This window comes from Cynocephalus volans, chromosome 3 (genome assembly GCF_027409185.1).
Source record: "Cynocephalus volans isolate mCynVol1 chromosome 3, mCynVol1.pri, whole genome shotgun sequence".
Taxonomy (NCBI): Eukaryota; Metazoa; Chordata; class Mammalia; order Dermoptera; family Cynocephalidae; genus Cynocephalus; species Cynocephalus volans.
In genome coordinates this window covers 72,104,893-72,127,064 of record NC_084462.1, presented here as the reverse complement: position 1 = coordinate 72,127,064, position 22,172 = coordinate 72,104,893, and the positions used below count along the sequence as shown (strand labels likewise).

Genomic DNA, 22,172 nt, shown 5'->3' with positions numbered 1-22,172 from the left:
GAGCTGAATAGACCCACATCTTTTGGGGAGGCACATGCTTACAGATCTCCTCACACTCAGGGCTGAAGGCAGAGTATAACCTCAGAGTGAAGCCTCCGGATGATGCCACAGGCTGGCAGCTCCCCCAGACTCTCTCCATCACTCGGGGGTGGTCAGAAGGGGGTGGACATCTGCTTCCACACAGAGAGAGCCACGATGCTGCCTCAAAGATGTCTTCCCTCCCCATTGACCACTGCCCAGATTTCCCACAGGAGCATCATCCTTTAGCTAAGGCAGGTCCCTATTAGAATAGGAGCCTGTGTGCTCAGTCACACAGATGCCAGTGAGAAAGAAGGGTGTGGAGGGAGGATGGGAGGACACGCCCATGTCCTGGGAGGGGAGGGAGGCAGTGCCAGGCAGGCCTGCAGAAGTGCATGGAGCAGTGGGAGCAGGACGGCGAGGAGGAAGCCAGCACTGACAGCTTGCGGCAGCCAGGCAGTGTCCTGACTCCATTCTTGGGGCTAGGTGGACCCCCAAGATGACCTGGACCAGGTCCCACCTTCAACACTGAGGGACTTGAGTATTTTCACTTCATGCAGCTGGAAACAGTTCTGGGCAGCCCCAGAGACTGGGGCTGGTGGGAAGCATGGAAGAGGAGGGAAACTGAGGCCAGTTTGCCCTCTGGGGTGCTGTAGTGAAGGGCAATAGGTGTGGTGACATGGGATCAGGAGCCAGGAGGCGAGGAAGGGGCCTGCGGGGAACCCAGGCAGGTGGAAGCGGCCTGAGCCTGGTCCCTTGTGGGCACTGGCTGCTAGAGAGGAAGTGGGCTAAGGTCAGCTGGCCCTCCGTGGCAGGGCTGGGTTGCAATGGCACTTGCTGGCTTTGTCATGACTCCATTCTGCCTTGGCAGAAATCGTGTCCCTGATGCACCAGAGACGCCCGCCCGTAAACCAGGGGGCAGGTAGGGCTGGCAGGGGTGGGGCCTCTCAGGAGGAGGCCAGGTAAAGTCCCAGAGACAGTCTGGGCTGGCTCGGGCCACCAAAATGAATTATAACGTGAGGCAGTGGGGGGGCCAGCAGAACCCAGGCCTCATAATGACAAATTTTCTGCTGAACAACTACAAATATGTGCTACGACTTTGGACAGAGTCTGAAAAAGACTTTGTTTCCTCCCTTGGCGGTATCATTTGTCTTGTTTTGAAGCCGTGAGATTGCAGGCACGAACTTACAGACTAAAGTTTGTCTTAATTGCTGTGGTGTCACCACCTCTCTGGCAGATAACAGCACAATGAACGAGTCGATGGGGCTGAGCCCTCCAGGTCCTTCTTCTAAAGTGAGACAAATGTCCCTCCTTTGAGCCCAACAGTTCATCGGCAGCTCTGTCATTTATTTATCTCCCTAACAGTTTGCATTAACTTGCAAGGGATAAAAAGTCTCTCCTGCCGCAGACTTAGTTAAAAGCATCTAGTCAGACTGTGCTGCTGTTCCTTCCTAGGAGTTTGCTCTTTTTGTCTCTTTCCCTGGGGGTAGGGGATGAGGGGGAAGGGGGACGGTGTAGCAATGGGGCACACACTGGGAAAAACCGTGAGGGCAGCAAGATGGGAAAAGTTCAGAGAAAGAAGAAAAACCCTATTTGTCTTAAACCCTATTATGATCTGAGTATACCAAACTGCTTCACACCCATCTCATCTGGTCCTCCCAGCACCCTGCAAGGGCGGGGCAGCAGGGCATCCCTACCCCTGTCTGCCACTCCATGTTCCTGTCACAGGGGATGATACTCTGCTCCCTGAACGTGCCGAGCCCTCTGCCTCTGAGCCATCGCATGGGCTGTTCCCTCAGCCTGCACATCTTTCCCGCAATCCTCTGTCTGCTGCCCAATTCTTGTTCATCCTCCAAGGCCTGGCTGAAATGCAATTCTTCTGAGAAGGTCTTTTGTGACACCCACCTGGCGTGGCCCACCTGTGGGTATAGGAGCCCAGCCCAGAGGCTCTGGTCACTGCCTGACCTTGCTGCATTATCCTGATCTGTTTCCTTGCACCGGCTGCCTGCCTCGTTTCAGAGTGAGCCCCGGGAAGGCAGGAGCTGGGTTAGCGCCTGGCATTCAGGAGGTGGTCGAGAAATAGTGGTTGCCTAAATGAAGCAGGGAGGGCAAGGTGACCGGGGCTTCCGAGAACTTCAGTGACCTGGCCCCTCCATGCCTCCAGCCATCCAGGAACAAGACACTTATAAAAGCACACATAGACATTGCAGCGATGGGATTGTGGCTGCTCTTCAGTTTTCTCTCTACTATTCTGTGTGTTTCAAATGTAACACAATGAACATGTATCATTTTTGTAATAAAAATAATTTGTTTTTAAATTTTTAAAATCTCTTGGTCAGAGTCATCTAGCAAGGCAGTGGGGGAGGGAGGATTCAATGTTTGTCTTCTGACACCCAAATTGAGCCCTTCTCTTCCACACCACAGCCTCCTAGGTCTCTTTTTGGCAATCCTGTTGGGGACAGGGTGGAATGTTGCTATGAGAAGCATGGGCTTGGAGTCACACCAACCTGGGTTTGAGTCTTGGCTCCAACACCATGCTGTGGTGGCCCTGGGCAGTATGCCTAACCTCCCTGAGCCTCAGTTTCCCCATTGATAAAATGGAGTAATGACAGTTGTGGGCATTATTGATGTCATTATTAAACCATTCCTGCTGCTGACTATGACATGCACAAAACACTTGTGAAGAGCTGGTCTCTACCCCTTTCCTGCCACCAGGCACCCCTACCCCAATACACACAGACCCACACACAACCACCTCAGTCCTTGTGACTCCCCACTTTTTCATCTCCCTTCCCCAGGAGTAATGGGCCTCCACAGAAAAGGGGCCAGCCCAGCCTCCCTCCTCTGCAGATGCAAATGGCAGCTCACTGGAACTGCTCAGAAACTGGTCATTCTCCAGCAAACATTGCTGAGGCTTTTCCTCTTTCTCTCTACCCGACCACTGATAATTCACTTTGCCCTCTGCCTTCTAATGTATGTGGCATGTGCCTCTAGCACTACACTAGCCTGGGATGAAGTAACTGTGGGGCATTCTGTCTCCCTTCCTGGAGTAAGAGTACTAAGAGAACACAGCCTGCATCTGACAGGCTGTGAATAGGCATGCTGGCATTACAAGATTCTTGGGAGAACTAAATGAGAGGTGCCAAAGGCTGAGCACAGTCTCTGGTGCACAGTGCAGACTCAAGTTCCCTTAGCTGGTGCCAATGGAAATATTAAAGTGACCCTCCTCCCACCACCCCTGCCACCCCCGGCCCTAATTCTGTCCCTCTCTATCCCCTTACTCTGCTTTATTTCTTCTTCATGGCAATTGTTACCAGTTGAAATTATGGTCGTCTCTCTTGTCCATCTTCCTGCTGGGATGTGAGCTCCAGAGAGCAGGGACTAGCTTGCTTTGATCCCTGCTGTGTCCCCAGCTCCTGTCATACAGGAGGTGCTAAGTATTTGATGAATCGACGGTGGCTCCAGCCAGTGCCTATGCTGGACACTGCTGAGGTTTCAGAGAGTCCCTGGGGGAGTCCCCTCTCCCAGCTGGGGCCACCCACTTGCTCACTGGAAATCGCAGCAAGGCTGGCACCATCTCTCCTGGAAAAGGGAGTATAGTCATTTGTCCAGACCAGAAAAGCCAGAGGGATGCCAAGACAATTTAATGGACAGAGGATAATATTTCAACAAATGGTGCTGTAGATATCCAAGTGCAAAAGAATGAATTTGGACCCCTACCTTACATCATATACAAAAATTAACTCAAATGGGTAGATCATAGATTAAAACTAAAGAGCTAAAACTATAAAACTCTTAGAAGAAAATATAGGAGTTAATCTCATGGCAAAGCTTCCTTAGATATGATGCCAGAAGCACAAGCAGCAAAAATAAAATAGATAAATGAGACATCATCAAGATTAAAAACTTTTGTGCTCCAAAGGACACCATTAAGAAAAGATTGTGAGTGAAAAGATGACTCACCAAATGACAGAAGATATTTGGAAATCATATATCTGATAAGGGACTTGTATCTAGAATATATAAAGAACTCTTACAACTCAATAATAAAAACACACATATCCCAACTGAAAAAACAGGCAAAGGATCTGAATAGATATTTCTCCAAATAAGATGTGCAAATAACTAATAAGCACATGAAAAGATGCTCACCATCATTTCATCAGGGAAATGCAAATCAAAGCCACAATAGGATAATATTTCACACCCACTAGAATGGCTATAATAAAAAAGACAAATAATAACAAATGTTGTCGAGGATATGGAGAAATTGGAACCCTCATACATTGCTGGTGAGGATGTAAAATGGTGTAGCACTTTGGAAAAACCATCTGGCAGTTTTTTAAAATGTTAATCATAGACTCATGGTATGACCCAGCAATTCCATACTTAGGTATACACCCAAGAGAAATTAAAACATGCAGTCACACAAAAACTTGTACATGAATGTTCATAGCAGCATCATTCTTAATAGCCAAAAAATGAAAACAACCCGATATCTGTCAATGGATGAAGAGATAAACAAAATGTGGTATATGCGTACAATGGAATATTATATAGCAGTAAAAAGGAATGAAATGCTGATACATGCTACATGTATGAACCTTGAAAACATTATGATAAGTGAAAGAAGCTAGTCATAGAAGGACCACATATTGTATGATTCCATTTATGTGAAATGTCCAGAATAAGCAAATCTATAGAGACAGAAAGTAGACCAGTGGTTGCTTAGGACTAGGGGAGGTTAGGGAAATGAGGGGTGACAGCTAATGGGTACAAGGTTTCTCTCTGGGGTCATGAAAATATTCTAACAACAATAGTGGTGATGGTTGCCCAACTGTGAATATATGAAAAATCATTGAATTGTATACTTTAAATGGATGAATTATATCATATGTGAATGATTTCTCATCTTGGGTTCCCTGGGGTTAGTACAGTGGATCTGGGAGCCTATGGGGAACTGTTGGCCTGGAATCCCAGCCCTTCCTTTAACTGATATGGCATCCTGTAGTTTGCCCAGCACCCCAAAACCTGGGCCCAGAGCTGCCTTGACCTATCCCAGCAAACAGACTGGTCTCCAATGTTCAGGCAGCCATCCTGAAGTGATCTGAGGCTGTCAGAGAAGGGGAGCTCACATGTGCTGAGTATCTACCCTTTGCCATGTGCTTTGTGCAGCCCTGGGACTAGAGAAAGGACTTTCAGGACCATGAAAATGTGTGCACCCTTACATTTTATGCCCTAACCACCTCACTCTGGTCCCAGCCCTGGCTGTGTACCATACATTTAATCATTTAATCATTTTGTCATCCACAAAAGGCCTGGCTGACTATTTCACAGATGAAGGTTTGGAGATTCAAACAAAGCAAGTCTTGCTGGCTCCAGAATCTGTTGTCTTTCCAGCCCGTCCCTCCACTGTGCTGAGTGGAGGAGCCCCTGGTAAGGAAGGCTCTAGCAACAAGGGAAAGCTCAGCAAGCCTGCCAGCTGCTCCCCACCTCCTGAGACAAGCCTGGGCTCTGCCTAAGTGCCTGTCTCTGGAAGGCAGGAATCCTGAAACATCACCTAGAAGCAGAGAACCTTCTCTTGAAGAATCAGACTGGGCCACCAGACCCCAAGGGCAGCAGTCATTGCAGCCAGCAAGTTAGCTGGGACCTTGGCTGCAGCTCAGAGACCTCACACTCAAATACTGTTCATTCATTCGTTCAGCAAACATGTTGAGTACCTACTGCGTGCTAGGCCCTGTTCTAAGGCCCTGGGTATAACAGCAAACAAAACATTCTAGTGGGAGAGACAGAAAACATTCACAAATAAGTAATCAGGAAATGTTAACTTGTGAACAATCCAATAATGAAAATAAAACAGCCATGAGACTGAGAGGGATGAGGGGTCCGGCAAGGAGGCAGGCTTAGAGGAGGCCCTGCACAGTGTTGAGGAGAGGCCCTGAGGCTTCTGAAAGGCAGGTGCAGGGAGGGAGAAGTTAAAGCAGCCTGTTGTTTGGGGAAGAAGCCTCTGGTGAAATTGAATTTTCTTGGTGTGTTTCCTTGGGTTGGTGGGAAACTTCTCAGTACCCACAGTCTCTCCCATGCAGAGAAGACCTTGGAAAGAGGCTTGTGGCTAAGCTGGAGCTGACAGCAGGGGAGCCTCTCACTCCAGAGGCCACCTGGGAAGTGGGGAGGGATCAAAAGTAGAGATTGGGAGAGGGTATCCTCATGGAGAAATCCTGGAGCCAGCAGGAGCTGCTTGCCCACCCTTTCCCTAATACCTCTGCTCAGGCCTTGGAGGCTTCTATGTCTGGTTAGGGCAAACAAGGTAGGTCCTGGGTTCCCTCCTCAGTCCCTCCCCGACTAGCTTGCATCCCCCAAGAGCCTCGAGAAGGGCATAGTCCGGCCCCAAGACCTTCAAACCATTCCCAAGGCTTCCTGGCTCTACCCCTCCCCCACTCCAAGCTCAAGCGACCTACACCCAAGTACGGTCCCCCAAGCCCCTCCTCTCCGCAGGGCTCCAAAAGAAAGTCTCATGGGTCGGAGTTGTTGGGACTCCAGGAAAGTGCCAGTCAGCGTGTCCATCCTACAGGTGCAGTTATGGAGGCCAAGTCAAGGTCTAACTCAAGCGGTCAGTAGAAGAACCGGATCTGGACCCATCAAGGCCACTTTTCTCCCTCCTTTTTATGGTCCCCGGAGCGGGGAGTCCCCTGCTGGGAGGAGCGCTGGTCTCACCTCTGATCCCAAAGAGCAGGGGCTGGGCGGCAGGAACCTGTAATCTGCGGCCTCTGGCGAGCCCAGGCCCTCCCCCGGCCCCGCTTTTGCTTTAGGTCGGGGCGCAGCGGGCCCTGCGCAGCCTTGCTCGCTTGCTCGGGTCAGGGCCGCCGGCGCCGGGCTCTGGTCTATCGGGCCTTCGGATTAATATCCAGATATTAAGTAAACAATAAATTAGCAAAACTACAAGAAAATTTTACAGCCCTTTGCATTTGGCAATCATTGAGTGTTAATTAGAAATTCATTACAATTAAAACCCTGCCTAAACAGGGCCTGCGCGCCTTAATTACATCTGATTTTTAATTCAGAATACGTGTTTACACAGTAAGCGCTACGTACCCCATGATTATCCCCAATCCTCTTTATACTGTACTAATTATGTAAATTAAACCTAATTAACTGACGAAAACTGCCGTTAATTCAACTGGTAAAAGATATGTGCTTGCGGAGGAGGCGCGGCCGCCCAGTCCCAGCCCGAGCCCGAGCCCGATTGGGAGCAGGAGGCACGGCCGCGTGAACGCGACGCCCGGACGCAGAGGCAGCGCAGGCCCGGCAGGGTGTGGGGGAGCAGGCGAGGTGCGTCCCGGATGCACAGTCCGGCCCTTTGACCCCTGGTGCCACTGGGCAACGGATAAGAGAGAGAAAATCTCCAATAATGGGGGTCAGGAAGTCCAAGGACAGCGACTCCCACGGGACATGCTTTGGACAGGGTGCGGGACCCGGAGCTTCCACTGAGGAAGAGGGGTCCCACCCACCCCTGTTTGAGCCTGCGTTCAAGTCCCAGCTCTGCCACTCACTGGCTGCCTGAACCCGAGCAAGCGACCTGGCTTTGCTACACTTTTTTTCCTCGGCACGGAGTGTTGTGAGGGCGATAATGCAAGCTCGCGAGCTGCGCGGCGCTGCGCTCTACTTACTGTCCCTTCGCTACGCTAGGCCCTCTCTGCAGCGTGCAAGGCAACACATTTTGAGTCTAGAAGATCAGCCTGCATCCCTTTTTGACTGAGGAACCTGGGTGGGTTGGCTTCCACTGCCTGACCCTCAGTTTCCTGCCTGTAAAATGGGAATAAATGATCCTAACCTAATCCCAGGGCCGTTTTGAGAACCGGCTCTGCAAACGGTAAAGTGCAGTCCGCGATGATATTAACCTGTCCGACTCTGGTGCAGAGCACAGCTCCAGCCCCAACCCCCAAGGCCTGCTCTCCGAATACCAGCACCAAGCAGCGGCACTTTCTCAGCTTCTCTCCACGCGCCATCAATTTTTCTCCAGCTCAGGGCCAGAAAGGATTGCTGGTTGGGTCTCCTGGGCCAAGACACAGGGAGCTGTCCGTAGCTTGGTGCTGAATGGGGACGCAGAGGCAACACTGCACTCCCCGTGGTGTGGTAACCCGGGGTGCTACTCTTTGAGAGGTCCCCGGCGCCCCGCGGCCCGGCTGCCGGGACACCCCAGAGGCTGGTCCCGGAGACGTTGTTGGCCCTCGCAGTACAATAGAGGCAGGACGGGCAGGGCTGTCTCAGGGGTTCCCTGGCCATCCTCTTTCCACTTCACCCCCCACCACCCTGGGGGCGTCCTGGCTCCACGGATCGTTGTCACCACCATACAAAATTCTGAGATGCCTTTTAAAGAATCATTAGGAGGCTAAGAATAATTACCGAACGGGATTGTAATTATGGGATGGGGGAGCCTGGGCCGAAGGAAGAGAGATGAGCGGGTGGGGACTGGGGAAGTCGGGGGGGGGGGTGTCAAGAGCGGCAGAGTTGGAGAGGGACAGAGGCAGAGCCTGGGAAAGACGCGCGAATGGAGGGGCCAGAGGCAGAGAAAGATGGCAAATGAGGGAGGTGAGAGAGCACGAACCAGATCTAGAAGAGACCCCGCAGAGGAGACAGAGCCCCCAAACTTGGGAGTAGTTTTCAGGGCCTCGGAGAACACGTTACCCGGGGTGGGTGGGGGGGGGCGGCAAACGAGTAGCCAGGCTGGGCCTCGCCGCTCCTTTCTCCAGGAGCTAGGCCTGGGCGATCCTCTCGCACTTCCAGAGGCCTTTCCCAGGGTCCCTACGAGCCAAGGAAGAGAAGAGACGGGGAGAGGAGATGAGCCCCAGAGGAGCTGGAACGCAGGAGCAGAGGGGGCCCCACAACAGGGAGCGAGAGGGAAAACGAAGGAGCGGGGCCGAGGGCGACCCCGCGCTGCTACCCGCGGAAGATTTATGGCGCCGCCCGGGTTCCAAGGACAGGCTGCGCTCGCCTCCGCCGCCACCGCCGGGAGCCGCCTCGGCCGCTGAGCCCCCTGCCCGCGCGGCCCGCCGCGCCCCGGGCCATCCCTGCCATTATTAACTTCTGTTTGATTAGGGTAATTGTTCAAACTTGGGCCGGACAGTATGATTAATTACAGTTTAATTAACGTGTCCATTAAGGACACTTAATGCCACGGGGGCAGAGAGGGGGGTGGAAGCGGCCGAGGGGGCGCCCGGATGTGGGCGAGGGGCGGGGGTGCGACTGGGACCTCAAATGAAGAGAAAGAGACCGAAATTGAGAGAGAAGAAGACAGGGACCTAATGGGGTATTGGGGAAAAGAACGGTGAAGACAGAGACCGGTAGAGAGAGGAGAGAGGGGTGGAGAAAAACGGAGTTTTGGGGAGAGAGAAGGTGCCAAGGGGCATGTGTAGCCTCAGGAGGCTGGACCCCCGCCACGGGGAAACTGAATTAGCAGCGTTGAGAGAGCAGGTGACCTCAGGTCTCTCCCAGCGATGATGTGGCTCTTGCCTTGAGCCTGTTGGTGATGGGGAGGGGAGGCCCCCAAGCCAGTTCCTGAGGCCCCTGCCCACTGGGGGAGGCGGGAGGCCGCCCCTCCCCAGGCTAGAGCTCTCCTGACGTCTCCCGTCTAAGTCAGGAGCGCAGGGGAGGTGGATCTGCCCCTTCCGGGCTGCCATCCCTGGAGTCCCACACCCTACTCCCTGTCCCGGCCACTGGTGATCCTACCGGCTCTCCAGGGCCACTGTCTGCTCCGCTGCCCTGGCCCTCGCTTGCGGCCCGAATGTGAGGTACCTCTCCCCGCGCCCCTTCCTCCTGAGCCCCCCTCAGCTCCATCACCTGGCCCTGGCCTGGTCCACACCTGCCTTCCTGGCGGGGAGCCCTGGGTCCTCCCCACTTCGTTCCTGGGGACAAACTTTGCGACTCCGGGCCCTTCTTCCGTCTTGGCCTCTCGGGCTAGCGCGGGACGCAGGTGCAGGGCGCGGGACGCAGGTGTGCGGCCGCTTACCTGGGGCGCGCAGGCTGCGGGGAGGCGGCGGGCTCCGCGCGTGGCCCGCGGGCGGGCGGGCGGACCCGGGGAGGGCGCGAGGGACTGCACGGGCGGTGGGTGTGGCGCCCCGGCTCGCAGCTGTCAGGCACGCACGCCTCGCGCCGGCCTTGCCACTTGGACTGTGACCGCGCTGTGCCTGCCGCCGCGCCATGCACTCCAGGCTTCTGCTGCTTCTTCGGGCCAGTCCCCGGCTTCGGGGGCAGCGGCTCAGGGCACACGTCTTCGCCCCCGGGACCCTGACGCCCGGCACCTGCTGAGAGCGGGAGGGGCGCGGGTGGGAGCGCAGGGAGCCGCGGAGCGCGGCTGTGCGCGCGCGCGGGGAGGGGCCGCGCCGTCACCCGGAGAGGCCGGCGGATCCCGGACTCCCGCCCGCCGCTCCGCCCGCCGCGCACCTCCGCTCACCGCTCGCCCGGCTCCAGCAGCCGCCGCACCGTAAGTACCGGCGTCCGGTAGCCCGCCGTCCCCGCGCCCTGCACCTACAACCTTTTTTCGTTTAGTTCTGATTTGGACTCTCGCGGCTGTTCTTTTTATTATTATACCAACGACTCCACCGCCTTGCTCCCACCGCTGCCCGCCTCCCGCCTCGGTGCCTTCCCCAAACTCACCCCTCAATCTCCAGGAGCTGGCGAGGGTTTCCCGAGCTGCCCTGGCCGCTGCTCCTTATTGCTGCGTACGGCCCTTCGCCCGTACTCTCCGCTTTGGCCCCCCAAATTGTTTCTTTCCTAGGGCCCCCCTTCTATTGGCTCCGAGGCCCAGAGCCCTCTCCTCTCACTCGAGAAAACCTGGGGGGATCCGGGACCCTCAGCTGGGGGAGGACGCGCTCGGTTCGGGGCCCTCTCTTCACTGTATGCGGGCCGGGCACACTTGCCTATTTCGGGAAACCAGGAAGTCATCGTCATTTCCCAGAGCCGCGCGCCCGCCAGTCACCTCCGCAGCCTGCCTGAGAGCCCTCCAGTAGGGCGCGGGGCTTGTCTTGCTGACCCCTCGGCCGAGGGCAGGGGAGTTAGCACAGTGTTTTTGCCTCCTAAAATGTTGCAAGGAACTTCAACGCAAAGGAAGGGAGGGTCAACTTGTTTCAGTTCGATCCGCAGAGATAAAGATGAAACAGACAGCTAATAGATAAATAGCTTGATACTTGAAGAGGCACGAAAACAGATGGGAGAAAGAGGAGCGAGCTGGCAGACACAGACAGCTCAGGGACAGATATGATCGACAAATGAGGAGCACCTACACAAATAGGGAGAGAGACAGACAGACAGAAGATTCCAGTCTACTCGCTGAAGACTTTTGAACTCGGATCACTTGTTAGGCTGGAGCGACCCCTCTAAAAACGGATTTGCCTTTCCTGAGTTTAGGGGTCGGGCCCTCAGGGTGGGGTTGTCAGGTGCGCAGGAGCGCCTGCGGCCCCGAGGGCCAGGTCGGAGCCTTGCGTGTCTGAGGACACGTGGCTGGGCCGGACGACCTAGAGGGCCCCAAGCAGAAGTCCCCGGGTGCCCCCGCTGCTGTCTGTGGTAGCGGCTGTCTCCCTGCCTGAGCCAGAAAGCAAAGCTCGGGACCAGCAGCAACTTTTGTGCCCGGAGCTTTGCAGTGGCTTCGAAGACCAGCCCGGATTCCTTCCAGCCCATATGGGCAGAGACAGCGGCCATGAAGGATACTCAGAGAGGAAACTCCCCCAAAAGAGGAAGTCCAGAGCTCCGGGAGCCTGCATTTGGCCTGAGTGGGAAAGACATATCTGAAGGAGAGAAACCCAGGGAGTGGGCGATTGGAAGCGAAGAAGAAATGGCTTCCGATAGATAAACTTCTTTGAGAACCCCTCTGCCCCATGCGCTGACCCCGATGGAAATCAGCTTTGGTGTGAAACGCAGCTAAAAATACGGAAAATGTGGTTAGGAACTACATGATCCTGGTCCTACTGATGTCTGGAAAGAAAACGGTTTATATATCCAGCCGGAATCTTTCTGCTTAACGAACGCGGGGCACCAGGCGTGAGAGGAGAAGCTTGGGTTTGTGGAAACCAGCGCTGTCGTCCCCGGAAGCCGGCTCCGCACGGCGCTGGGTGCGGTGGTGGCCACCCTGGGTCTGGGCAAGCACGGCGCGCTTTGGAGAGGGTCGGGTTCAGCACCGCGAACAGCAGTCGCCACTGCCTCTCCCCCTCCCAGGCAGCCCGGAGTCCCTCCTCCTTCTCCCGGTCCCCCCACCCCCAACCTCCAGCTGTCTGGAGGTGGGCAGTGACGGCCCCACCCCGCGCTGCCCCCGCCCGCCCGCGTGCATGCGCTACTGAGCAAAGGGGCGGCCGGTCCCCGAAGCCCAGGCTGCAGGACCCCAGCCGGCAGGGAGGGCTGCAAGGGTGGCCGAAAGCGCACGGATCTGGGCGCCGGAAAGCCTGGGTTTGGCAATGGCTTTGCTGTGTGGCCTTGGGCAAGTCACTCTCCGTCTCTGGGTTCCACTTCCTTCCCAATCCACAAATGGGATTGGGTTCCTTGAAGCCCTGGTATTTCTGAGGTCTCCATTACCCCCTTTCCTCCCCCACACCCCGGGGGCTTTTGTTCCGGCGCCAGCACGGGTCTGAAAAACAAAAGGCGCCCGTCCAGGGGGCGAATGAGCTTGGACTCCCCACTGCCAAGTATCCCCGCGCGCTTCACTCGGCGCGCCCTGCTGGGCGGGCCCAAGCCGCGGCGGCGGCTCTGAAAATGGCTCATCTGCTCTCTGCTTTCTCTGTTTCGCAGGAGCGGCGGCATGGAGGCTCTCACCACTCAGCTGGGGCCGGGGCGCGAGGGCAGCTCCTCGCCCAACTCCAAGCAAGAGCTGCAGCCCTACTCGGGCTCCAGCGCTCTCAAACCCAACCAGGTGGGCGAGACGTCGCTGTACGGGGTGCCTATCGTGTCGCTGGTCATCGACGGCCAGGAGCGCCTGTGCCTGGCGCAGATCTCCAATACCCTCCTCAAGAACTACAGCTACAATGAGATCCACAACCGCCGCGTGGCCCTGGGTATCACGTGCGTGCAGTGCACGCCGGTGCAGCTGGAGATTCTGCGACGGGCCGGGGCCATGCCCATCTCGTCGCGCCGCTGCGGCATGATCACCAAGCGTGAGGCCGAACGCCTGTGCAAGTCGTTCCTGGGCGAGCACAAGCCACCCAAGCTGCCCGAGAACTTCGCCTTCGATGTGGTGCACGAGTGCGCTTGGGGGTCGCGTGGCAGCTTTATCCCCGCGCGCTACAACAGCTCGCGTGCCAAGTGCATCAAGTGCGGCTACTGTAGCATGTACTTCTCGCCTAACAAGTTCATCTTCCACTCGCACCGCACACCTGACGCCAAGTATACGCAACCCGACGCCGCCAACTTCAACTCGTGGCGCCGTCACCTCAAACTCAGTGACAAGTCGGCTACAGATGAACTGAGCCACGCCTGGGAGGACGTCAAGGCCATGTTCAATGGCGGCACGCGCAAACGGACCTTCTCTCTGCAAGGAGGCGGCGGAGGCGGTGCTAATGGCGGATCGGGTGGGCAGGGGAAGGGTGGTGCTGGCGGCGGCGGCGGCCCGGGGTGCGGTGCTGAGATGGCCCCAGGTCCACCGCCCCACAAAAGCTTGCGCTGTGGCGAAGATGAGCCTGCTGGGCCTCCCGGACCACCTCCTCCCCTCCCGCAACGCGGACTTGGCCTGGCGGCGGGAGCTAGTGGCCCGGCGGGTCCGGGAGGGCCTGGTGGCGGCGCTGGCGTACGCAGCTACCCGGTGATCCCAGTGCCCAGCAAAGGCTTTGGCCTCTTGCAAAAGCTGCCCCCGCCGCTTTTCCCGCACCCTTACGGTTTCCCCACGGCCTTCGGTCTATGCCCCAAAAAGGACGACCCGGTGTTAGGTGCAGGCGAGCCCAAGGGCGGCCCTGGCACTGGGAGCGGCGGCGGCGCGGGCACTGGCGGGGTCGCGGGTGGGCCGGGAGCTGGCCACTTGCCCCCGGGGGCAGGGGCAGGCCCGGGCGGAGGCGCCATGTTCTGGGGACACCAACCCTCCGGGGCAGCCAAGGACGCAGCGGCCGTGGCTGCAGCGGCGGCCGCCGCCACTGTGTACCCGACGTTCCCCATGTTCTGGCCAGCGGCAGGCAGCCTCCCGGTGCCGTCCTACCCGGCCGCGCAGAGCCAAGCCAAGGCCGTGGCGGCCGCTGTGGCGGCGGCAGCGGCGGCGGCTGCGGCGGCTGCTGGCGGCGGCGGCCCGGAGGCCCTGGACGGTACCGAGCCAGCCAAGGAGGGCGGTCTCGGAGGGGAGGAGCGCTGCCCGAGCGCTCTGTCCCGCGGGCCGATGGACGAGGATGGCGCGGACGAGGCGCTGCCGCCACCCCTGGCCCCGCTGCCCCCTCCGCCGCCGCCCGCACGCAAAGGCTCCTATGTGTCGGCCTTCCGGCCGGTGGTCAAAGACACCGAAAGCATCGCCAAGCTCTACGGTAGCGCCCGCGAGGCGTACGGTGCGGGGCCTGCTCGCGGGCCTGGGCCGGGGACGGGGCCGGGGCCGGGGCCGGGCGGCGGCTACGTGAGTCCGGACTTCCTGAGCGAGGGCAGCTCCAGCTATCGTTCCGCCTCGCCTGACGTGGACACCGCGGACGAGCCCGAGGTGGACGTGGAGTCCAACCGCTTTCCGGACGACGAGGGCGCCCAGGACGAGACCGAGGCCAGCGCTCCCAGCACGGGAGGTGGCCCAGATGGCGACCAGCCCGCTGCGCCCCCGTCCGCCACCTCTTCGGGCGCGGACGTTCCCGCAGACTCTCCCGACGGCGGCAGCCCCCGCCCTCAGCGCCGCCTTGGGCCACCCCCAGCCGGCCGGTCCGCATTCGGGGACCTGGCGGTCGACGACGTGGTGCGGAGACCCGAGAGGAGCCCGCCGAGCGGCGGTTACGAGCTGCGAGAGCCTTGCGGGCCCCTAGGAGGCCCCGCGCCGGCCAAGGTGAGCTCCGTGCCCGCTCTGCCGGTGGCGCCCCCACCTTCCCCTCCGCTCGGCCCGGATGCGGGGCAGGCCCGGGAGGGGAGCGGGACGGGATTTCGTTCCGCGCAGGCGTTCGAGCAGCAGGCCCCGGCTGCTCCCGCCCGGCCCAGCGTCGGGCGCGCTTCGGAGCTGGGCTCGCTGGGACCCGACTGAGGGTTCTGGAAGATGGGGGGCGGGGGGAAGTTAGGCCTGAGGAACGCGGGTGCTTTGTTTTTGTTGATGCGAGTGGGGAGGGGACCGGCAGTGACTGCCAGACACACAGACACAGAAAGAAGTAACAGGGATCTGGAGGAAGAAAGAGGACAGAAAGGGACCCAGAGAAAAGCGCTCGCGAGGCCAGGCCCGGACTGGGGTCAGAGTCCTAAGGAGGACGGGCAGCTGAGGAGAGGAGAGGGCGGCCTCTCCCCAAATCGGGCCCCCCAACCTCCCGCCACCCCAACTCATAGTTTTCCGAGTCTCTCCGAACTCCCGCCTTGGGAACTGCAGGGTTCGTTGCTGGGAAGCTCTCTCGGGACGCGGTGGAGGGTGGAGCGAGGCTCTCAGGTTGGGCTTGAGGGGTGGGGTGCAGCTAGGCCCGAATCGTTGGCCATTTGGAAAGTGGGTGCACACACCTGTACATTTCCATTCGGTTCATTAAAACACAAATCATTAACCGGATGCGAAAGGCGTCATTTATGCCGGGGACGGGGCACGGTCACAAGCGGGAGGCAAAATGCCGAAAGGGAGGCGGGCGCACAGGGTGGGGGCCGCTTTGCGTTTCGAGTAATTTTCTCGTGGGCCCTCATAATTCTCTGCATCCACAGCAGTGGTACGGGCTCCGAGCACGCAAGGGCGCCCCGCGTGCGTCACCTCTGTCCGGGGCACTCAGGTCCCCCGGGCGCGCCAACGTCCGCCACCTTCTCGGCGTCTTCTCTCGGCGGCGGAGCAGGGCTGGGCGGCTTCGGGCCGCCGCCAAGGGTCCCCCCTAATCGCCTGTCATTTCTCGGCCGCCGCAGGTGTACGCGCCCGAGAGGGACGAGCACGTGAAGAGCGCGGCGGCGGCGCTGGGGCCCGCGGCCTCCTACCTCTGCACCCCCGAGGCCCACGGTAACGCCTGCCGAGGCCACTGGCCACTGTAACGGGGGGCCGTAGGCAGAGCGCCGGGTCCAAAGAAGGCCTGTGAGGGGAGACGAGGGGGGAAGAGAGACCCAGAGAGAGCGATAGAAGGAGAGAGAGGAAAAGAAAAATAATAGAAGAGAAAGGAAGCTAAGAGAGAAGTCCCAACAACTTCCACTGTTTGGTTACTTAAAAACAACCACCACCGGCCCTGCCCACCACACATGCATACATGCACTGATGCTCCGCTACACCTTACACGCTGGCTTAAAACCTTTCGAAAATCACGCCTGGCACCTCCCTCAAGTCCTCTCGTTTATTCAGCAAGTGTGTTTGGCTGCGGGGCCCCCCGTGGCCAGGCCGGGTCTGGGCGGAGGATGGGGCGCTTAGCCTCGTGCTTGGGTACCCCAGAAGCGCCGGAGTAGCTACGGCCCAACACGAGGGGGGTCCCTGCACTTGTACACGGGACCAGATTGCTCACAGAGGAGGGGATGGGGGCCTTGGAAATCCAGGCAGGCTGAGACAGCTGAGTCCGGGATGATGTCCCCTCCCCGCCCCCATCATCATTCCGACGATCGCCACCGTGGTCGCGTTCTCGGCAGGAGTAGCGCGGACAGACCCGGCGGCCACGCGCGCTCGCGGTGCCCCAGTATCTGCGCGCGATGTAGGTCGCTTGTCCCTGGTGGGCTCGGCTGCTAGTCTTGCTCTTTTTCGAGGGGCTGGGGCGGGGTCGTGAAGCCGGGGGATGAGCAGACCGCGAGCGGGGGAGGGGGTTCCCGGCCCGAAGCGTCAGGGCGCGCGCCTGGGCGCACAGCCGGGAACCAGAGGTGGCCACGACGCTTTTAATTAGGGCTGGGGCGCCCCGACCGCGGCAGCTCTGACAGTATCGGGGTCACGGTTTCTTTGCCTCTCCTTGAAACTCGGTTTATTGCTTTTAAGAGCCAGATAAGGAAGACAATCACTCGACCGCCGATGATTTGGAAACGAGGAAATCGTATCCAGACCAAAGGAGTATCTCCCAGCCAAGTCCCACAAATACAGACCGAGGTGAGCCCTAGAACTCCTTGCGCCCTACCCGCACCCAGGAGCTGGGTCCCAGGTCGCCCGTGTTCCCACAGGTTTGTGAGGTTTCCAATCAAAAGTAAGCGGCTGCCGGTTTCCTTCCGCGGCGAGCAGATAAATATTTAGATAAGGAGGGTGAGGTGCAGGCCAGATTTCCTGAGTTGGTATCTCCTTGGTGGGTTTGGGGCTCTTCCGGGTAAGGGCAGGGGGCATCCTGAAAGGAAATGGAGAGACACCCTTACCCACATAAAACAAGTCAAAGGACACTTCCTGCCCTGGGACAGCCCATCTCCCCTGAGCCCACTCTCCTTTAGTGGGTCAATTCTCCTACCTCCTAAAATGACGCTTGGAAGGTGTGTAGCACTGGATGCCTGTAACTGTCTCCTCTAAAGACAGAAAGTCTGCAATAGATTCCTGACTTGGCAGTTCCCCATTAGTTCACTCCTCTCCCAAGACAGAACCCCTCTTACCTGTCCTCGTATCCCAGGCGAAGATGGACTTAACCTGGATGTCACAGGAACTCAGCTGGTGGAGAAAGATATTGAGAACCTGGCCAGAGGTGAGGTTAAATCTGTGAAATGGGAGTACACTGTGCTTGAGGGAGATGGGCCCTTCCTGTAGAGGAGGTGTTATTCCTGTAGGGAGTGAGTGTGGTAAAGACATGGCTCTTGGGGAATCAGTTTTCATTTCATTGAGTGGAAGGGATTATCCTAGCACAGAAGTGTGTACATGTGGGGGGGGGGGAGTGAACCAAACCTCAGAGGTTTATTAGAAATTTGGGTTCCCAAGGCCAGGGTCTGTCTGAAAAGCCCAAGGAGAAAGAGAAATGAGTAATGATTCTCAGAACTTGATGCCTGTGGACAGACAGGACAATCTGGGTCTCCCAAACTCAACAGAAAACAGGACTTTTTTTGAATAGCAAGATTGCAGGGAGGGATTTATTCTAGGAATGTCTGACAAGTTATTTCCCCCTGCCACAAATTAATGTGTGACCACCCCCACTCTACCCTAAATGGAGTGAGGATGGAGATTGTTTGCAGAACAGGATCCTGGGTTGCTGCTCAGCCTGCAAGGGGGAGAGTATGGCTTGAGTCACAGAGGAAGGGAGTCTCAAACCTCATTTTGTCCCTCTAATGGAAGAGCTTTTCCATTGGAGAGGACCCAGATACAAATGACCCCATGGTCAGGGCAACTCCCCCTTCAGAGCTGGTTTCTGAGGGCACTAAAGGAGGCTTCCATAACCACCTGCCCCCCCCCCCAGCCCATGGATGGACTTAGAAATTGGTAGGGGGAGGGACACAAGCACTGGTGGTCTTCCACTCTTTCTAGTTACAGATTTTACACAATATGCCATTACCTTCAAAATCATTTGTGCTTTATATGTGGGCTCTTAGCATGGATTTGGGGAGTCCAGGAACCTCCTGAAATTGTAGGCAAACTGTTGTATGTGTATTTTTCTGGGAAAGGTATCCAAAGCTGTGACCAGGTTCTCCCTGATTTGTTTTGAAAGAAGGAATTAGGCCTGTCATTTGAAGTGGGAAATCAAGTTTTCCTAGGCCTGCCTCTAAGTTAGGAACAACTTAAAGCAGATGCCAAGCTGGTTAGTTCCTGGAACCGAGTCTAATATGGGTTCTACCATCCTGAATTTTATTCTCCTCGGCATCCTACCCTAGTCGTGTTTCTTTGCCCAAATCATTTGAATGCACATGGGAAAGCCTGAATGCACAGGGCCTCTACCTACCAGTCCATCTCCCCCTACTCCGGTCTCAGGGCTATTGGCCAGGGCAGGACCTGGGTGCCTTCTGGATCCCCTAAGTTCCCCATTCTTCTCCCTCTTTATCCCTCACTCCCTCCCCTTCACAGAGGAACTGCAAAAACTGCTCCTGGAGCAAATGGAGCTCCGCAAGAAGCTGGAGAGGGAATTTCAGAGTCTCAAAGGTACCTGCATCCCACCCCACCCTACCTCATCACTGAGCTTTCCTGTCCCCCCACCCCCCACTTGGGGAGCTGGGTGCAGGCAGCTGCCATTGCACCCCTGCGGGAGCCAGGAATCTCTCCTTTTTTCCCGGGTTTCCAGCAAGAGGAACAACTTGGGTGGGGGTGGAGGGGGGGGGGTGGGGGAGGGGGGGGGAGTAGAGAGTGGGGAAGTGGAGCTGCGGGAGGGGGCTGTGCGTAACAGCTCTCACGTAATCAATTTGCACAGATAATTTTCAGGATCAAATGAAGAGAGAATTGGCTTATCGAGAAGAAATGGTGCAACAGCTGCAAATTGTCAGAGGTAAGACGGGAGTCAGGTGAGCGCCTGCATGGGCCCTAACTGCCTCTCGTCTGGCAGGAGCCGCAATGTTGGCTCAGTCATTTGGATTTAAATTGAAGGTAATTTAACAATTATTTTTTTTATTTAATATCCTTTGTATACTCTGATTAGCCTCAGAATGGCAAGCGAGCCCAGCAAACGGCTTGCAGGCATCATTACATGGAGTGATTGAACTTCTTATCGCGGCAATTTCCATGGTTTCTAAATTAAAAATCGAGGCGTAAAATTACCTGGGAAGTAATGCCTAAGTTTGCTTTAATTTTGGTTAAATCCGTCTGCCTTTAAGCGCCATCCCAGACCATTTCCTCCCTCCGCCAGTCTGCAGTGTGAAGCGTCGGTGCCCCCTCCTCCCCCTGTCCCCAGAGTTGTTTCTGCAAGGGGCTGCGCCCTAGGGAGACGATGACACCCGGGCTGTGACCCCGGCCGGCGGAGGGTGGTGTGCGTTTCCTCACCCGGCCCCTCGCATGTCTTCTAGATACCTTGTGTAACGAACTCGACCAGGAGCGGAAGGCGCGCTACGCCATCCAGCAGAAATTGAAAGGTGCGGGGGCCGGGAAACAAAGATAGGAGGGTGCTAGGTGCTGGTTGTGCCGTCGACTGACTGGTTGACTGAAAGAATGACTCAAGGACGGATGGATGGAAGGAAGAAACAGCGGGACTAGTCGGGGGGGAAGGCTAGGGTCTACGTAGATCAGAAGCTGAGAAGAGGGAGGTGGAAATTGATTTTAATGGGGAAATGATTCTAGAACGGTGGGCTAGGGAGAAAGACCCTTTGGGCTCTGGATCGGAAAATTTGCCTTCTGGTCCCATCTCTGGCCTTGGGCAAGTCGACTTCCTCCCCTTACCCCCACTGTGCCTCACTTTCCTCTTCTGTGAAATGGGGCTATTGAACCAGAGCAGTGGCTCTGAATCACTAGGGTCTCTCTCTGACCCTCCTACCTCCTCCAGATCAGTTCGGTTGAGAACTGCCCCCAAAGGGTTGGGTAAGGTCGGGGAGGGGGCGGGGGGAGGGGGCGGGGGAAGGGGACGAGGGGACCGAGTGGGCAAGGCGAGGCGCCCAACGTGGCCGGCGCGACTCTCTTCCCAGAAGCCCACGACGCGCTGCATCACTTCTCCTGCAAGATGCTGACGCCCCGCCACTGCACTGGCAACTGCTCCTTCAAGCCCCCGCTGTTGCCCTAGGGCCGGCCCCGCCGCGCCCACGCGCCCTCAAGCCATGCTGCTCCTTCTTGTAAATACCTGCTGCCGCGGCGGCCGAGAGCGAGGAACAAGCCATTCGGACCGATGTAAATACAGCCGCTCGTCCGCTCGCCTCTTCCCGGGAGTCCCAGTCCAGGGCACTGGCTCGGCTTCCAAGTGTAAATACCGCCTCGCCCCTCGGTTGAACGCCAGGGCATCGGACCTCAAGGGGTTAACTGAACTGCCCAGGGGTGGGGGGGGGGAGAGGGAGTCCTTCCTCCCCCACCTCGTGTACAGCCTCGGACCCCGATTGTGAATACGATGTAGCAACTTCGCTGGCGCTGGCCCCGCGCTCCCTGTCCCGTCCACTTCTGAAACTCTTGTTCCTAATGACAAAGTGGCTATGTGCAATGGATATAAATGTACTGTGAGTCTCCTGGTTCAGTATTAGGTTCACTTTAATTTATTTGTGCTTTAAGTTATTTTGCTTCCTCCTTCTCCTGGACCTACTTCCAGTTCCGTTTTGCATTCCCCTTTGGATTTTGCTTTGTCTTTTTGTTGTAATCTCTTGATGTAACAGCACTTTAAAAGGGCGACAACTGACTCACGAGATGGTAACCACCTTGAGCCTGTTTGGGGAGAGCACCCTGTATCCGTAACTTTTGTTTTTAATTAAAAAAAAAAAAAAAGAAAAACAGAAATCTGTCACTTCTTGGGGCTGTGGAGGTGGGAGTGCGGGGGCAGCTTGCAGGTGGAGCGGGAACAGGGACGGGCAAGGAGGACTGTGCAACAGGTGGGTCATGGGGACCGCCCCGCGGGTTCAGGGGCGCCCGGGGTTAGATTTGCGCCTACGCCGGTGGACAGCAGCTAGTGTACGGACCTCTCCACAAGCCCCTCCAGACCCACCCACCCAATTTTCCCCACAGGCCACCACCTCTTCGCGTTTAGAACCATCCCTTGGGCCCCAGCTGGAAAGGGGACTACTGCATGGTTCCTGACGCCGCGGTCTCCGGCTCTTCCCTGCTACACTGGGGGAGGTGAGCTTAGATTCAGGGCGCCTTGCTCGGAATCCCAGGTTCAACCAGGATTGCCTCTCCAGGTGGCACGGGCGCCTTCGGCCTGGCCCTTGATCGCTGGGGTGGGGTGGAAGGCGCCACATGGAGCTCGTGCGTGGATGCCCGGTGCCTGCCCGGCCGCTACCCGAAAGAAGAGATCCCTGGCCGCATCTTAATGTTCCCTCACATTTCAGTCCGAGGGGGGGTAAGGACGTGGAGGAGGAAGGGGAGGCTCGCTGGCCGCGGGCCTCCCGACGGCTTGTTTCCACAGCGCACCTGCTGGGTGGGCTACAGATAACGGATATACACTGCAAAGCACTTTTTTTACGTGGGGAGGGAAGTGTGGATGGAGTAGGAAGCGCACGATATTGAGAATCATTCCGCCCTGGCTGCCGTTTCACCTCCTCGGCTGGCTAGCAAGGGGCCC

The 22,172-nt window shown here is 57.2% G+C and overlaps 1 protein-coding gene across 1 annotated transcript; it reads left to right on the top strand.

The window, feature by feature from the left end:
* The first annotated feature begins 12,461 nt into the window (after positions 1-12,461).
* SKOR1 (SKI family transcriptional corepressor 1) lies at positions 12,462-20,693 on the top strand. Its single transcript, XM_063091817.1, has 9 exons — positions 12,462-12,568; positions 12,793-14,998; positions 16,033-16,123; positions 17,072-17,179; positions 17,682-17,753; positions 19,058-19,132; positions 19,398-19,472; positions 19,987-20,052; positions 20,599-20,693. The coding sequence occupies exons 1-9, from the start codon at positions 12,462-12,464 to the stop codon at positions 20,691-20,693; spliced, it is 2,895 nt and encodes a 964-aa protein (XP_062947887.1).
* Positions 20,694-22,172: the final 1,479 nt, after the last annotated feature.

Bases quoted from the DNA above. Each gene is read 5' to 3' on its own strand.
- SKOR1 (XM_063091817.1), top strand. From the start codon at position 12,462: ATGGCTTTGCTGTGTGGCCTTGGGCAAGTCACTCTCCGTCTCTGGGTT. The intron at 12,569-12,792 runs GTCTCCATTACC...TCTGTTTCGCAG, and splicing joins GAAGCCCTGGTATTTCTGAG to GAGCGGCGGCATGGAGGCTC. The intron at 16,124-17,071 runs GTAACGCCTGCC...ATTGCTTTTAAG, and splicing joins CTGCACCCCCGAGGCCCACG to AGCCAGATAAGGAAGACAAT.